We start from the raw sequence: 18,592 nt of genomic DNA, 5'->3' as shown, positions 1-18,592 counted from the left end.
CCCTCTCCCTCTCCCTCTCCCTCTCCCTCTCCCTCTCCCTCTCCCTCTCCCTCTCCCTCTCCCTCTCCCTCTCCCTCCCCCTCCCCCTCCCCCTCCCCCTCCCCCTCCCCCTCCCCCTCCCCCTCCCCCTCCCCCTCCCCCTCCCCCTCCCCCTCCCCCTCCCCCTCCCCCTCCCCCTCCCCCTCCCCCTCCCCCTCCCCCTCCCCCTCCCCCTCCCCCCCCTACTTTTTCTCTCTCTCTGCCTCTCTCCCAATCACTCCTTGCGTGTGCTCCATCTCCCTCTGGTTCTCCCCTCCCCCTTTCTTCCCAGGCCTCCCATCCCATGATCCTCCCCCTTCTCCAGCTGTGTATCCCTTTTACAAATCAACTTTCCAGCTCTTAGCTTCACCCCACCCCCTCCTGTCTTCTATCATTTCGGATCTCCCCTCCCCTTCCTACATTCAAATCTCTTGCTATCTCTTCTTTCAGTTAGTCCTGACGAAGGGTCTCGGTCCGAAACGTCAACTGTACTTCTTCCTATAGATGCTGCCTGGCCTGCTGCATTTCCCAAGCATTTTGTGTGTGTGGCTTGAATTTCCAGCATCTGCAGATTTCCTCATGTTTGCAAACAATATAATTGTTGGCTGCATACCAAACACGCACCAGAGAGACTTCTGGAGATGACAATCTCCAGAGTAAACAGTTGACATTTTGGGTTGAGACCCTTCATCAGGACTGGAAAGGAAGGGAGAAGAAACCAGATGCCCTCTTCCTTTCCAGTCCTGATGAAGGGTTCTCGGCCTGTTTACTCTTTTCCATAAATGCTGCCTGACCATATAACAATTACAGCACAGAAACAGGCCATCTCGGCCCTTCTAGTCCGTGCTGACGCTTACTCTCACCTAGTCCCACTGGCCCGCACTCAGCCCATAACCATTCATTCCTTTCCTGTCCATGTACCTTTCCAATTTTACTTTAAATGACAATACTGAACCTGCCTCTACCACTTCTACTGGAAGCTCATTCCACACAGCTACCACTCTTTGAGTAAAGAAATTCCCCCTCGTGTTACCCTTAAACTTTTGCCCCCTAACTCTCAACTCATGTCCTCTTGTTTGAATCTCCCCTGCTCTCAATGGAAAAAGCCTATCCACCTCAACTCGATCAATCCCCCTCATTATTTTAAATACCTCTATCAAGTCCTCCCTCAACCTTCTATACGCCAAAGAATAAAGACCTAACTTGTTCAGCCTTTCCCTGTAACTTAGGTGCTGAAACCCAGGTAACATTCTAGTAAATCTTCTCTGTACTCTCTCTATTTTGTTGACATCTATCCTATAATTTGGTGACCAGAACTGTACACAATACTCCAAATTTGGCCTTACCAATGCCTTGCACAATTTTAACATTACATCCCAACTCCTATACTCAATGCTCTGATTTATAAAGGCCAGCATACCAAAAGCTTTCTTCACCATCCTATCCACATGAGATTCCACCTTCAGGGAACTATGCACCATTATTCCTAGATCACTCTGTTCTACTGCATTCTTCAATGCCCTACCATTTACCATGTATGTCCTATTTGGATTATTCCTACCAAAATGTAGCACCTCACACTTATCAGCATTAAACTCTATCTGCCATCTTTCAGCCCACTCTTCTAACTGGTCTAAATCTCTCTGCAAACTTTGAAAACCTACTTCATCATCCACAACGCCACCTACCTTAGTATCATCTGCATACTTACTAATCTAATTTACCACCCCATCATCCAAATCATTAATGTATATGATAAACAACATTGGACCCAGTACAGATTCCTGAGGCATACCACTAGTCACCGGCCTCCAACCTGACAAACAGTTATCCACCACTACTCTCTGGCATCTCCCATCCAGCCACTGTTGAATCCATTTTACTACTTCAATATTAATATCTAACGATTGAATCTTCCTAATTAACCTTCTGTGCGGAACCTTGTCAGAGGCCTTACTGAAGTCCATATAGACAACAGCCACTGCTTTACCCTCGTCAACTTTCCTGATAACCTCTTCAAAAAATTCAATAAGATTTGTCAAACATGACCTGCTGAGTTCCTCCAGCATTTTATGTGTGATTCCTATCTGAATCTCATTTTAATATTTACATCTTGTCCCGTTTTTCAGGTTGTTTGTAACTGAGCAGCACCAACTCTACAGGGACTTCTGAGTGCTGGTTCCTCACCAAAGCTTCAACTCCCAGCCTCACTCCTGGTCTTTCTCACCAGGGAGACAATGAGTCAGGAGGAATTTAACTCGGCCGCTGTACCTCTCTGTGCAGAGGACGTGCAGGGAGATGGTCGTTGGAAATCATTGGTAAGGATGGCTATCCCCTTTCCATGGACAGGTGGGACTTTGAATGGAGCTCAGTCTGTCGACCACACAAGTCATTCTTTGGAATGCTTAGTCAGCTGTAGGAATGGAGTGGGGGTAGGCAATTCAGCCTTGAACCCTGTTCTTCCATTCAATTTGACCTTCTGCTGCTTCTTTGCCCTATTGGGTCTCTCACTTACTCAAACTTGCAGATTAAGGAGATCAGATCTTATCTATTGGCTGTAGTTCCCCATAACTCCTCTCATAAATTTGCCAAACCTCCAGAGGTTTTTTGCTCATTTTTGGTTAGATACTGTTAGGGGAATAATGGATTTTGACTGGCTAAAGGGACCTTTTGCTTTTGGTTTTTGTATCAATTGGATTATAAAACCACAAGGCATAGGAGCAAATTAGGCCATTCGGTCCATCAGGTCTGTTCCATCATGGTTGATTTATTATCCTTCTCAACCCCATTCTCTTGACTTCTCCCTGTAACCTTTGACACCCTGACTAATCAAGAACCTATCAACCTCTGTTTTAAATGTACTCAATGCCTTGGCCTCCACAGCTGTCTGTGGCAATGAATTCCACACTCATTGTCTGTGACAACCATTCACCACTCTCTGTCTAAAGAAAAAATATGCTCCAACCTTTGAAAGTCATTATTTCCCTTGGGTGTATGTGTAAGGCAGATGCAAGGAGGGATTTTCCCGAGTAGCAGGTCAAGAACCAAGAGTCCCTGATAAAATAGGGAGCAGCCCATTTCAGTCCACATGGAGAAATTTCTTCACTTGTATGTGTTCTTCGCTGCCCCAGTCACTGAGTTCATTCAGATCAGAGATTGAAAACTTTCTGAATATTAAAGGAATCAGGGAGAATAAGGAATGGAAAATGAATAGATCTGCAATAAGTAACACACAAAATACTAGGGGATCTCAGCAGGTCTGGCAGCATCTGTGGAAATAAATGAATGGTTGATGTTTTGGGCCAAGATTGATGAGACCTGATGAAGGGTGTCTATTTGAAATGTAGACTATTTATTTTCCTCCATAAATGCTTTCTGACCTGCTGAGTTCCTCCACACTTTGTGTATGTGTGTGGGGCTCAGGATTTCCAGCATCTTCAGGATCGTGTTTTAAATTCATGTTCAAGTTTATCATCATCTGATGATAAACAAATGAAACAATGTTCCTCTGGACCACAGTGCACCCACAATACGTATATCACAGACAGCACATAAAATAAAATATTGCAATAAGTATGTTTTTAATATTTATTTATTAAATTTTAGAAATTACAAAGAATAAGCGTAATAGTAAAATAGTAAGAAAGATAATATTAGCCCTCCCCCCTCCCCTTAACCCTTATCTAAAGAAAGAAAGAAGAAAAAGATTGCCTGGATATCGGAGAATCCCCACACGCTCCATGGAGTTCAAAATAATTTTGATATTTATTTTTTACTTTCCCCAACTACTATAATTTTATCTTCAAAGGACCTATGTATTTAATCCTATCTTTTGTAACCCAATCTCTCTTTAATTTCTTATGTTCTGTTTCTGTTAAATGTGTTTCTTGTAAAAAAAACTATATCTCCTTTCATTTTCTTAATATATTTTAAAACTCTTTTTCTTTTCACAGGTCTATTAATTCCATTAACATTAAAACTTAATACATTAAGTAAATTAATCATTCATAGTACCTTGGGAATTCTTTAAAATTCCCCATGTTGCACTGAGTCTCTCTCCAATCATCCAAGCAAAGAAGAAGAAGAAAAATAGAAAAAAGATAACTAACACATAAGAAAAAAAAACAAAATACCCCCCCACTGATGTTGCGAATAAAAAGAACACAACATTACCCCCCCCCCCCCCATTTTACGGGTCATGGCAATCACCATGATTATACACGTGAAACTCGCAGCTGTCGATCAGGAGCTCCCCCAGCTCCCCTGCAAAAAAAAGAAAAATATATCAATAAAGAAAAGAAAAAAAAATAATAATGATTAATGTCTCTACTCTCAATTAATACTCCTCAACCGTTTTTTTTCTTATAAATGTCCATCAGGTCCAAACTTATTTCAGTCTTCATCATTAGTCCATTTCATTTCTATAATTCTTTACTCCTCTTCATGGGCATCAGGTAATTCTTGTACAAATTCCTCCGCTTTCCGGTAGTTAATGAAGAATCTTCTTTCTCCATTATCCAGGAAAATTATCAATTTTGCTGGATAACTCAATAAAAATTTATAGCCCTTTTCCCATAAAGATTTTTTCACTGGATTAAATTCCTTCCGCCTCTTCAGAAGATCGTAACTTATGTCTGGATAAAAAAAAACTCTTTTCCCTTCTACTATCAATGGCCCATTTCTCTTTTTAGCACCTTGAGTAGCTGCCTTCAAGATCATTTCTTTATCTTGGTACCTTAAACGTTTTATCAAAATTGATCTCGGATTTTGATCTTGTTGAGGTCGTGGTCTTAAAGCTCTGTGTGCTCTTTCAATTTCAATTACTTGACTTCCTTCTTTCATTTCCAAAATTTCCGGAATCCATTTTTGAAAGAATTTTATTGTATTTTCTCCCTCTGTACCTTCCATAAGACCAACAATTTTAATATTATTTCGTCTACTAGAATTCTCAAGCGCATCCATTTTTTCCATCATCCGTTTTCTTTCTGCTGTCCAGGCAAGCTTATCGTATTCTATCTTTTCTATTCTTTCCGTGTTTTCTTCTATTTTTACTTCCATCTCTTTAACTTTATTATCCATCTTCTTTTGTTCTTCCACCACATTATCAAGTGTATTCTGTATGCTTCTTATATCTGTTCTTATAGCTTTAAATTCATTCGCCATATCTGTTCTTATAGCTTTAAATTCATTCACCATATCTGTTCTTATAACTTTTAATTCATTGATTATAAATATCAAGATATCTTTTATCTCCTTCAATTTCTTCCTTCTTTTTCTTCTGGTTTTCCCAAAGTCTGTTTCAACTTCCAACTCACTTTCAATTTCACTTCCAACCATAGTTAAAGCTTGTATTTTTTGTTAACATCTGTTCATGCATACTTTCGCACATGCGTTGTTCTTGCCGTTTCTTCTTAGAGACCACCGACATTGCTGCAACTTCTTTTCCCGCAACATCAGAAGTGCCATGCACTTCGTCGGGAGAAGATCCAACTTGAGTCCGAGGCTTTGCCAAGACGGCTAGGCCTTTTTCCCCGCTGATTTGCGCAGTCTTCGAAGTAGTAACTTTCTTCTGTTTCAGTTTAGGAGCCATATCAAAAGATAATCCTGAGTTACTTATAAGTAGTTTCTAATAGATATTTGTTAACTCTTCTTCATTTAAACCTTATTTCATTACTTTTTGTGAGGGAGCTGGAATCCCAACGTCTCGACCTTATGTCATCACGTGACGTCCCCACAATAAATATGTTAATAAAATATAATTCAAAATGCTTGCAGCATAGGTAAACAAATCAATCATGATTGTGTTGAATGTCTGGACTGATGAGGGGACCAAGAGGTCTTCTGCTTACTCTTATTTTCTTACAGCACCCTTGGCCTTGTGCAGCTGAGGACTTAGTGAATTAACCTCTCTTCTAAATGGGTACTTGATTTGAAGATAATTTTAAAGCCTTTATGTTGGTGTTGCGATTTCAGAGAGTTTGTTTCCAATTGCAGCACAGTCGATTTGTCTTGGACTGCAAGGACAAGGAGCCAGATGTTCTGTTTGTGGGGGACTCCATGGTACAGCTGTTACAGCAATACGAGGTGTGTATCTCCACTCTGCCACCCATCCCGAGAATGTAGTCCAAAGTGTAGTCTGACATGTGCATGAGGCTGTGTGCTCCCATCTGCTACTTCTCAACCCAGTTCATTCAGGAGAACTTCTTCGGGCAGTATTTTAACAAATACAGCAGACAGAACAGGGTTGCAATTTTGGATTTGAGCAGAAGGTGTACATCTCAAATGAGTTTCAACAGACCCAAAATAAAATGCAGCAGGTGTGGGAAGTCCAACATCAAAAAAAATGCTTGTAATTTCAGCATGTTAGGCAGTATCTTTGGAGATAGAAATAGCCAATATTTTGTGTATCTATTTGATATGAAAAACGATTGACCTGCAAGTTGACTCTTTTACTCTGTCCATGGATAGTGCCTGGCATGCTGAGTATTTCTTTTTAGTGCAATATTTGTACTTTTATTCTAGTATTTTTCATTGAGGGTAGTGCAAATGTGAATCAAGGTACCAGTGGAAGTGGTGGGTGCCATTTCAGTTGCAACAAAAGTAGATTGAAAGATGGATGGGAAGGGTATGGTATGATCCAGGTGCTGGTCATTGTGACTAGGCAGAAAATGTTTGTCATGAACCAGATGGGCTGAAGAGCCTTTTTCATAAATAGTGCTTTATGACGCTATTTCCATTTCTAAGAGAACAGAAGTTTAAGCACCGTTTTAGTGGTACATCCTGCTGACTTTGTTTCAAATAAGTCAGACTTTCTCAGCTCTTGTCTGACATGACATGCATTTAAGTTGATCCACAAACCAGCAGATTGAACTGCTGTGCTCTCTGTCTGTTGCAATAGATCTGGAGGGAGCTGTTCTCACCACTTCATGCCCTTAACTTTGGCATTGGTGGAGATACCACAAGGCATGTTCTGTGGAGGCTGGAGAACGGAGAATTGGAAAACATTAAACCTAAGGTAAGGGGGAGAGAAATAATCCCAACCAGTTCAAACCCACCTGGAAGCTCATGGAATTATATTAAAGTGTTTAACAACTTTTGAGCTTAATGACTGCTTGAAAAATGCATTCTCCAAGCTGCTGCTTTGCAAACTTTAGTCTCTTGTGCTAATCTCTGTGAAGTCACAGAGGTACACATCGCGGAAATGGGGCTTTTGGCTCTATTGCACCATGCCCACCAAGATTGCCACTGTTTGCGTATGTTTGGTCCATATCCTTCGAACCCGGTGACACGATACAGCATAGAAACAAGCCCTTTGGTCCAACTCATCCGTACTGACCAAGATCCCCAACTGAGGGAGTTGTGTTTGACCCATATCCATCTCAACCTTTTTAAAGGTTAGCTTTATTTTGTCAAACGTACACCAAAACATACATTGTTTTGTGTCAACACTCTGAGGATGTGCTGGGTGCAGCCCATAGGTGGTACCATGCATCCAGTGCCAACATGCATGCCCACAACTTCCCAAACCTAACTGTACTTGATTTTAGAATTTGGGAAGAAACCCACATGGTCACAGGGAAAATGTACAAACTCCTTACAGATAGCAGTGGGAATAGAACACCAATCGGTGATTGCTGACACTGTAAAGCATTACGCTAACCACTGTTTCCACACTGCCCTTTCCTATCAATGTAGCTGTCCACTGTGGTTGATTCATAACTGCCTCCTCAATTAGGAATGGACAGTAAATACTGGCATTACTTGTGAAGTCTGTATCCTGTATATTCGGTGTTCTATTATTGATTCCTTTTATAACATCTTGATGTACTTAAGTACAGGATGCTCTGTCTGCATGGTATGCAAATAAAAGCTTTTCACCATTGGTATGTATCAGTTTCAACATTTTAAGACAAATTTGGATGTAACATGGATGGGAGGGGTGTGGAGGACTATGGTCCAGGTGTTGGTCAATGGGACCAAGCAGATTAACTGTTTGGCATGGAGTAGATGGGCCAAAGGACCTGTTTCTGTGTTGTAGTTTTCTATGACTCTGTGACAATAACATACTAAGTATCAGATAAATAAGTTTGCTCTATATTTGGATTTTGGGGTTGTTGAGATTATTATAATGTACACTCAGTATTTCCTCTACTGAATGAAGTGGGCACTGAGTGTTCGTAGCCTTCTCCTGTATTCCATCCACTTCACGGTTCAAAATGCTGTGCTTTCAGAGATGTTCTTCTGCACACCACTGTTATAACTTGTGGTTATTTGAGTTACTGTCACCTTCCTGTCAGCTTGAACCAGTCTGGCCATTCTCCTCTGACCTCTCTCATTAACGAGGTGTTTTCACCCACAGAACTGTCACTCACTGGATGTCTTTCGCACCATTCTCTGTAAACTCTAGAGACTGTTGTGTGTAAAAATCCCAGGAGATCAGCAGTTTCTGAGGTACTCAAACCACCCCATCTGGCACCAACAATCATTCCACAGTCGAAGCCACTTATCATATTTCTTCCCCATTCTGATGTTTGGTCTGAACAACAACTGAACCTTTTGGCTGATTAGATATTTAGTGTACAAGTATGCTTAATAAAGTGCCTGCTGAGTCTATGTCAAATACAACTAATCCAAATTCAAACTGCTTCCAGGTGATTGTCCTGTGGGTGGGGACCAACAATCACGAGCACACGGCTGAGGAGGTGGTCGGTGGGATTGAGGCCATCATTCATCTCGTTAATGCACGGCAGCCTCAGGCTAAAGTGGTGGTTTTGGTAAGCGTGTGTTTCTTCTCTTCCTGTACAAAACCTGCTGTTCTTCTGCTTTGGTTAAACTGGTCAAGTGGGATGGCTACATACTGTCTAAATGCCTCTTTTGTGGTGATGTCCTCTATCAGAGTCTGCTGCCTCGAGGAGAGAAGCCCAACCCACTGCGAGAGAAGAATGCACAAGTCAACAGGTTGCTGAAGAGGTCCCTGGTGAGATTCCCCAAAATGCAGTTCCTGAACGTCGACGCCGACTTTGTGCACTCGGACGGCACCATTTCCCACCATGACATGTTTGATTACTTACACCTCACCCAGATTGGCTATGCCAAAGTCTGCAAACCTGTCTATGAACTGCTGGTTCAGCTGCTGGAGGAGACACCGGAGGAAAAGCAAGCCATCCTGGCGTGATCAGTAATAAACCCCGTTACCTGTCCTCACTAGGATCTGAGAGGAGCCATTTATAGAATCCTGCAACAGTCTTGCCTGGCACACCCAAGTAAAGGCACCTTTGTATCATGAATTGTAGGATTCTTACCAAATTGGATGCATTAATTTTCCACAGCAAAGCAGTCCATTCTTTCTGCCACAGTACAGCTAATATAAACATTGTTCTTTCACAGTGATTGGACAGAATGTCTTTCCTGTTAAATATGGTGTGCGTCTGCTGTAATTGGCCAGTTGTTTGCATATATTAGGAATAAACACTCATTCCTCTCATTAATTTTAGAGCTGACTTGAATTAATGGGCTTGCATACAGACAACTCTTTTAAACATAGTGCAACCAGAGTAGTTAAAATATTTTTTGGTATAGTCCAGGCATCCTGTCTCTGCCCCTTGTAGGGATTTTTGCACAGCTGGATTTCAATAATTGACATTGCCTTGTGGGGTCAGAAGACCTCTAGTGGTAGTGAGTGGAATACACAAGTCAACCTCACCACTTTGGATGTTGCCTCAGTCATGTCATGCAAAATGACACTGAGCAACTTTATTTCCTTTTCCTTTTTTTTTATTTCCTTCTCCCAGATTAATGGGAGAAGAGAGAATTTTGAGTAATTTAGGCTTTGACCCTTCTGAGGGAAAATAAATTCTTATCATTCTTGCCGACATGCTGAATTCATGGCATTTGCCTGGGTTCAGTCTGAGCAATGGTACAAGGAGGGGCCATGGTTTACAACGCTGGGGGGAGGGGTTCTATGTGCAAATGATTGAAAGGTTCTGGAGCATCTTGCATTATAGTTGGAATTATATGAGGCCTGTTTATAGGTGCAAGTATGGCCTGATTTTGGAACTTTTTTAGTTTAATCCCATTTCACTCCATCACTGCTCTTTCCAAGAATACAGGTAGAGAGCACTGGAATGTAGTGGTTACATTACTCGATCATCAGTCCAGAGGCACAAGTTCAAATCCCACTGTGACAGCTAAATTAAAGTAATTAAATAAATCTGGAATTTGTTGAACAAAAAACAGGTCTCAGGAAATATTGCAATCAAAACCCATCCTTTTGAAGGTGAGAAATTTTCCTTGGCCAGTATGCCCTTCACCAATGGGCCCCTTCAATCCATTAGGCAGCATTCACATACCCTGAGTAATGCAAAACAAAATATGGGCCCTTTGTTCCTAGATCTCTGCTGAAACCAGGTGGCCAGGTAATCTCAGTAGGTAAGGAGACACAAGGCGAGGTAGAGATGGCAGCTGCAAGGATTTTGAGGTGGTTGGAAAGACAGTGTAAGAGAATATTCCTCAGCGTTTTACTTGACAGGCAGTTATTGAACTGTAGTCTGTTGTTCAGTCTGAATCCATTCCCTATTCTAAGCAGCAAGCTGTTACAGTTGTGTTACATTGTTCATAGATACAAGCTGGGCGCTCTCAACACTAACTCTACCTTCTCTTTACTGTACTGTGACTTTGCTAATCTGTTAGTTACTGACTCACCATTCACTCTGAACTTTAATTGAGCAACATTTTAATTAGTTGACTCTTGATGAGATATTGACCAGTCTCTAGATGTATGAGTGCTCCCATTTGAAGTTAGGTGTTGACAATTCAGGGGCAATTTTTGTTACAAATCTGAAATTCAACCCAAATATGCTGAAATGCTGAGATGTTCAAGAAGAAATTAATTACTGTCTAAAGCAGCACTGTTTCCACTGTCAATACAGTGGTCATAAAACCAGTGATCCTATGCTAGTTTAATTTTTTCACAACAACCAGTTTTTTTGAATTTATGAAAAGTTCTTAGATTGTCCATTTATTTAAATGATTGAAATCATTGTTTGTAACCAGATGAACATGGCTGAAGGACTGCAGAATGCTGCAAGGCATTGATTGCAGGATTCTTTATGATGTTGCAGAGACTCAGCTCTCCCAGGACCTAACTACACCACTCCACCTTGAAGTGTATAAGTTATCAAGTATTAGCATTGGCTGGTTACTCCATTAATGCTGCATAAAATAGATGTCCAAGTGCATCTGAAAATGCCTGCAGTAATGGTATTCTTATATTTTACTTCCAACCCCTTTCAGTTTGCTGGTTTATTTGGTTATGGAGTTGTAATAAACAGATTTTGGCAGTGGGTACTCACAGTGGAGTTTATCTTACACCTGTGTTCAACACCTTTGGAAATGTTTACACATTTGAAGGGGACTGATACCACAGGATCTGGACCAAGCAGAGTGATGGCTATCATTTGCTCAGGTGGTCAGGATTTGCTTATAAAGGGAGGGGGTGTCAGAATCTTGGGAGAAGACAAACACATGCAGACCAATGTTTGAATAAAAACTTCACTTAAATGCTTCACTTATACAGGAAAGTAGACTGTAATAAGTAAACTTCTTTTCAATTAAAGATTCACCAGAAGCCAACTTTATAGTTACCTGGAATGCAGTAATTTTGATTTCCATTTAAGAGATTAATTACATCGAAAAGAATTGATTTGTAGTGATATCTGTTAACTTTATTCTGGCAAATTATGCCATTTTGGGCACCACATTCTCATGTATAAAATATTTGGTTAAGGGACAAGATGGATTAGTGTTGCAGAGAGGAAGAAGAATTGTGCTCTGTTGTGGCATCTACCCAGAATTCTAAAGAGAAAATTATCCGGCAACTTCCTCAACCTGAATATTCCAGCTGAACAGTGGGGGCTAGTAGAGAGTCACTTTAGTGAAAGGCATTCTATTCCAACTCACAGTTTATTTTTCTGAATTGGATGTTGGGTTATCTGTGAATCTTGTGTGTGTGAAGGCTGAGCAAGAGGCGTAGTGCAGCAGCTGCCTGTACTTTATAACTGTCCATTTACTTTAAAATAGTTTAAAATGTATTTCCTCACTTACCCTACAACTTGGTAAGAAACTGCTTTGACTTTACAATATCATCTGAAATCCTTATCTTGAAATTATCAGGGATTTTCACACTTGCTTCCCTCCCGGTCATTGTGTTGTCTCCTATATTTGCAACAGGAGGCCATTCAGCCCATTGTATCCCTACCTAATCACACCTTCCAAATACTTGGTCCACAGTCCTGCAGTTGATGTCTCACTGCATACACATCCAAATTCTCTAACTTGAATTCAGGTAATAATGAATTAATTGTGAAGTACATTGTGTGAAACCAGAAGCTCAAAGTACAGGTGAATGTCTTTTGTGTGCGAGAAATGTTTGTTTCTGCTCAAGTCACAAGGTATCTTACTCCTCTTCCTACCCTCATCAAAAATGAAGCTACATTATTTTTTAAATGTATGATTATGAAGGGATTTCTAAAACATGGGACCATGTCTTGTCAACTGTCGGCACACTACATGGATTGGGAAAAATAAATCCTCAAATGTTCCCTCCATCCTCATATTTTCCTATCGGCATGTATGATCGCAGCATAAAATTATGCTTCCAGAAACACGTTGTATAGTAACGCTTGATAAAACCGTGCTGTAGACAAATATATCCAGGAGTGAAGAAAGCGTACAGTACTATTTGTGTCTTGTTTGGGTGACTTGGGAATGGTAGTATATAAACTTAATTAATAAACACGAATGTGTAACTGTCATCAGATATCTGAGCAGTGATGTGTTGTGCTTAAATGTACTGTAATTTATGCTTTAATGTACTGTAATATTAAAAATAGTTTAAAACTTTTCAGTTGTTCCTGATGTGTAATAGAGAGATAATCTCAATTTTCTGCATTGATGAACAATTATGTGTCACTGAACTCTGCACCACTGTGCTCAGTTCTATTGACTGGAGAAACGAGCTACATCATTAATGATCCATTAAAATGTGCACAGACCCTCAGTTAATTTATTATTCAGCTGCATGTATGTCATCATATACAACACTGAGATTCATTTTCTTGTGGGTATTCACAATAAATACAAAAATAAGCAATAAATATCAAGAGCATGAGATGAAGAGTCCTTGAAAGTGAGTCTGTTGATTGTGGGAACAGTTCAATGATGGGGCAAATGAAGTTATCACCTTTGGTTCAAGAGCCTGATGGTTGAGGGGTTGTAACTTCCTGAACCTGGTAGTGTGCATCCTGAGGCTCTTGTACCTCCTTGATGGAAGTAACGAGAAGAGAGCATGGTCTGGATGATGGAGGCTGCTTTCCTGCATTAGTTTCGTTCCATCCTTGAAGCACACACCCATTCCCCCAGTGCCATTGTCTCTGCAACATAAAACACAATGAAGGTTGTTGTCCATACAGACAGTTTTTTTGCAGGTTTAACTGGCAGTGAGAGCGCCTACCCTCCTTGCTCCCTGCACCTTCGTTACTCTGCTTTTCAAGGACTCGGGCAGCCACAGCTAAGAAAATGTACCAGCGAGGAAAGCAAAAAATGGGCATTGGGACAATTGGACATGTAGATCATGGTAAATCTATGTTAACAGTTGCCATTAACAAAGCGTTTCTTAAGACCATAAGATGTAGAAATACAATTAGGCCATTTGGCCCATTAAGTTTGCTGTCATTTCATGGCTGATCTATTTTTTCCTCTCAACCCCATTCCTTCTCTCCTTAACCTTTCACATCCAGAACCTTTCAAGGGGAATAGAATATAAAAGCAAGGAGATAATGCTGAGCCTTTATAAGATACTAGTCAGGCTGCATTTGGAGTATTGTCAACAGTTTTGGGCCCCATATCTCAGAAAGGATGTGTTGTCATTGGAGAGAGTCCAAAGGAGGTTCACGAGGATGGTTCTGTGAATGAAGTGGTTAATATATGAGGCACATTTTGCAGCTTTGGGCCTGTACTCACTGGAATTTAGGAGAATGGGGGGGGGGGGGTCCTCATTGAAACCTGCCAAATGTTGAAAGGGCTAAATAAGGTGAATGTGGAGAGGATGTTACCTCTGGTGGGGATATCCAGAACTAGAGGGCACAGCCTCAAAATTGAGGGGTGACCCTTTAGAACAGAGGTGAGGAGGAATCTTATATCAGAATCAGGTTTATTATCACCAGCATGTGATGTGAAATTTGTTAACATTTGTTAACATTTGGCAACAGTTCAATGCAATACATAATATAGAAGAAAAAAATAAAATAATCATCATAACTAAATCAATTACAGTTTACATATATTCTTTCTAAATCTTTTTATTAGTAGTAGTAATATGGCCAGAATACAAATGATATATTGATAAAGAAATTACAAACATACAAATTCCATTACATATGAAAAAAAACATACATAATAGTTACAATATAAATGAGTTTACCAAGACATAAGCCATACAATAAATGTATGAACATGGTAAGTCTAAATATTTCATAATATATGATATAAAAAAACAGAAAAAAGAAAGAAAAATAAAATATATATATATATATAATGCAAAACTAGCTAATCTACTAATCTAATAACTAATATAGAAGAAAAAAGAAGCGAAAAAAAGGGGGCTGTTTATAATATCTCACAAAAATAAATATTCATCAATGCTGTCACTTCCGGTCCTCTCAACATACATAAGCTAAAAGCTGGGAAATCAAATGAACTTGGCACAGGGTCATATTACATCATATGAAAATGTTGAATAAATGGTCTCCATAACTTTTCAAATTTAATAGAAGTCTCAAAAACACCACTTCTAATTTTTTCTAAATTTAAACATAACATAGTTTGAGAGAACCAATTAAATACAGTGGGAGGATTAATTTCCTTCCAATTCAACAATATAGATCTTCTAGCCATCAGAGTTAGAAATGCAATCATTCGACGGGCAGAAGAAGATAAATGCAGTGAGTCTAAGATTGGTAAACCAAAAATTGCAGTAATAGGATGAGGTTGTAAATCAATATTCAAAACCGCAGAAATAATATCAAAAATATTTTTTTAGATATTTACAGATTAGACATTTTTTAAGTTCTGTACTCCCTACGTTTCCAAATTTTGTGCCTTCAGATATTTTGGAGAGTTTATTTGAATTAGACCCTTTTCAAAAAGGGCTTATTTCAAAACTTTATAATATAATTATGAAGATACATTCAGAGCCTCTTTATAAGACCAAAAAGGATTGGGAAAGAGAGCTTAGCCTTATTATTTCTAGTGAGAATTGGGATAGAATTCTTCAATTTGTTAATACATCATCGATATGTGCCAAACATTCATTAATACAATTTAAGGTCGTACATAGGGCCCATATGTCCAAGGATAAATTAGCTTATTTTTACTCTCATATTAGTCCTATTTGTGATAGATGTCAATCTGAAATTGTGTCTTTAACTCATATGTTTTGGTCTTGTTCATTTTTGGAGAAATATTGGAAAGACAGGTTACATATATTGAATAGATTAAAACTGCAAAAAACAGAAATACTACATATTTTTAAAAAAGTGAGTTAGTATCCAAGGGTTCAATGTTCATTTAGGAAATGGATGGTGGAGGGGAAGAAGCCGTTCCTGAATCACTGAGTGTGTGCCTTCAGGCCTCTGTACTTCCTACCTGATGGTAACAGTGAGAAAAGGGCATGCCCTAGGTGCTGGAGGTTCTTAGTAATGGACGCTGCTCCTTGAAGATGTCCTGGGTACTTAGTAGGTTAGTACCTAGGATGGAGCTAACTAGATTTACAACCCTCTGCATTGACCTCCCATATCATGAAGACCTTGGAGAGACTTGTTCTAGAGCAGCTCCGGCCTATTGTTAGGTCACACTTAGATCCCCTCCAGTTCGCCTATCAGCCCCGACTAGGAGTTGAGGATGCCATCGTCTACCTGCTGAACCGTGTCTACGCCCACCTGGACAAGCCGGCGACCACTGTGAGGGTCATGTTTTTTGACTTCTTCAGTGCATTCAACACCATGTTCTGCCCCGCTCTGCTGGGTAAGAAGCTGACAGTGATGCAGGTGGATGCTTCCCTGGTGTTATGGATTATTGATCACCTGACTGGCAGACCACTGTACATGCGCTTGCAACACTGTGTGTCAGACAGAGTGGTCAGCAGCACTGGGGCTCCACAGGGGACTGTCCTGTCTCCCTTTCTCTTCACCATCGACACATCGGACTCCAACTACTGCACAGAGTCTTGCCATCTTCAGAAGTTTTCTGATGACTCGGCCATAGTTGGATGCATCAGCAAGGGAGATGAGGCTGAGTACAGGGCTACGGTGGGAAACTTTGTCACATGGTGCGAGCAGAATCATCAGCAGCTTAATGTGAAAAAGACTAAGGAGCTGGTGGTGGACCTGAGGATGGCTAAGGCACTGGTGACCCCCGTTTCCATCCAAGGGGTCAGTGTGGACATGGTGGAGGATTACAAATACCTGGGGATACGAATGGACAATAAACTGGACTGGTCAAAGAACACTGAGATTGTCTACAAGAAGGGTCAGAGCCGTCTCTACTTCCTGAGGAGACTGAGGTCCTTTAACATCTGCCGGACGATGCTGAGGATGTTCTACGAGTCTGTGGTGGCCAGTGCTATCATGTTTACTGTTGTGTGCTGGGGCAGCAGGCTGAGGGTAGCAGACACCAACAGAATCAACAAACTGATTCGTAAGGCCAGTGATGTTGTGGGGGTGGAACTGGACTCTCTGACAGTGGTGTCTGAAAAGAGGATGCTGTCCAAGTTGCATGCCATCTTGGACAATGACTCCCATCCACTCCATAATGTACCGGTTAGGCACAGGAGTACATTCAGCCAGAGACTCATTCCACCGAGATGTAGCACTGAGCGTCATAGGAAGTCATTCCTACCTGTGGCCATCAAACTTTACAACTCCTCCCTTGGAGTGTCAGACACCCTGAGCCAATAGGCTGGTCCTGGACTTATTTCCACTTGGTCTTAGAAATGAAGGGAGCAAAGTCCCCCCCTTTTTGAGAATCGCAAAATCACTATTATTTTGGGTCTGATACCCAGGAAATGAGAGAGATACACAGCATGTCAGTAATGAGAGACACACAGGATCACAGCAAAGGCAGTTGTTATAGACAACGCAGAATACACAAGGTGGAATGTCTCCTATTGACAAAGAGAGAGATTACTGCTATTGTCTCTTGGAGACGGAATTGTGTATTGAGTACTGTTCTATTCATTGAAACCCCTCATTTGGCAGCCAGAGTGGTCTGGTTGAAGGATTGCATTATCCCAACCTGATTGACATCTGAGACCCCGTGAGTGGGGAAAAAGTAGGGTCTGGGGAACACCCCTCAGATGCACCAGGAGAGACGCTGCGAGACCGGTGGGGGCTTGTGTGTGTGTCCACCCTTGCCTGAGGGTGACGAGTCCTCCACAGAATGGTCTAGCTAAAGGACGGATATGGATCAAGATCGTAACAAGGAAAGTCTCTCTCTCTCTCTCTCTCACAATTGCCACAATAATCAATAATCAATAATCTTATTGATTATTATTATACCCGCACTTTTAGGTTTAGTATTGATGATGTATATTATCTGTATATTTGCATTGATATTATTTTTCTGTATTTTTACTAATAAATACTGTTAAAAATAGTATCATCAGACTTTAATGGCTACTCCTATCTTTGCTGGTAAGACACCCAGTTACGGGGTTCGTAACAACTATTAACTTATTATTATTTAATTATTTAGGGTTTTATATTGCTATACTTCTTCACTATTCTTGGTTGGTGCAGCTGTAACGAAACCCAATTTCCCTCAGGATCAATAAAGTATGTCTGTCTGTACTTTGTAGGCTAGTGCCCAAGATGGAGCTGACTAGATTTACAACCCTCTGCAGCTTCTTTCGGTCCTGTGCAGTAGCCCCTCCATACCAGACAGTGATGCAACCTGTCAGAATGCTCTCCATTGTACATCTATAGAAGTTTTTGGGTGTATTTGTTGACATACCAAATCTCTTCAAACTCCTAATAAAGTATAGCCGCTGTCTAGCCTTCTTTATAACTACATCGATATGTTGGAACCAGGTTAGATCCTCAGAGATCTTAACACCCAGGAACTTGAAGCTGCTCACTTACTCCACTTCTGATCCCTCTATGAGGATTGGTATGTGTTCCTTCGTCTTCCCCTTCCTGAAGTCCACAATCAGCTCTATTGACCTATTGTGACGATAGGCAAATTGCAGTGGGTCCAGGTCCTTGCTGAGGTAGGAATTCACTCTAGTCATGACCAACCTCTCAAAGCATTTCATCACTGTCGATGTGAGTACTACCGGGCGATAGTCATTAAGGCAGCCCACATTATTCTTCTTCAGCACGGATATAATTGTTCCCTTTTTGAAGCAAGTGGGAACTTCCGCCCGTAGCAGTGAGAGGTTGAAAATATCCTTGAATACTACTGCTAGCTGATTGGCACAGGATTTCAGAGCCTTACCAGGTACTCCATTGGGACCTTCTGC

At 40.8% G+C, this 18,592-nt stretch overlaps 1 protein-coding gene across 3 annotated transcripts in view; it reads left to right on the top strand.

Moving 5' to 3' along the window:
* Positions 1 to 13,178, top strand: part of LOC132385079 (platelet-activating factor acetylhydrolase IB subunit alpha2-like) — a 34,744-nt gene extending 21,566 nt beyond the window's left edge. For all 3 annotated transcript variants that reach the window (XM_059956805.1, XM_059956803.1, XM_059956804.1), the window contains 5 exons: positions 2,148 to 2,336; positions 6,013 to 6,102; positions 6,917 to 7,033; positions 8,670 to 8,792; positions 8,915 to 13,178. In XM_059956805.1, coding sequence (XP_059812788.1) covers positions 2,256 to 2,336; positions 6,013 to 6,102; positions 6,917 to 7,033; positions 8,670 to 8,792; positions 8,915 to 9,193 — 690 coding nt within the window. In that variant the 5' untranslated portion in view covers positions 2,148 to 2,255 and the 3' untranslated portion in view covers positions 9,194 to 13,178. The remainder of the gene's footprint in view (positions 1 to 2,147; positions 2,337 to 6,012; positions 6,103 to 6,916; positions 7,034 to 8,669; positions 8,793 to 8,914) is intronic.
* Positions 13,179 to 18,592: the final 5,414 nt, after the last annotated feature.

This window comes from Hypanus sabinus, chromosome X2 (assembly GCF_030144855.1).
Source record: "Hypanus sabinus isolate sHypSab1 chromosome X2, sHypSab1.hap1, whole genome shotgun sequence".
NCBI classification, from domain to species: domain Eukaryota; kingdom Metazoa; phylum Chordata; class Chondrichthyes; order Myliobatiformes; family Dasyatidae; genus Hypanus; species Hypanus sabinus.
The sequence above is the reverse complement of the archived record's forward strand: the minus strand, read 5'-3'. Positions and strand labels throughout refer to the sequence as shown.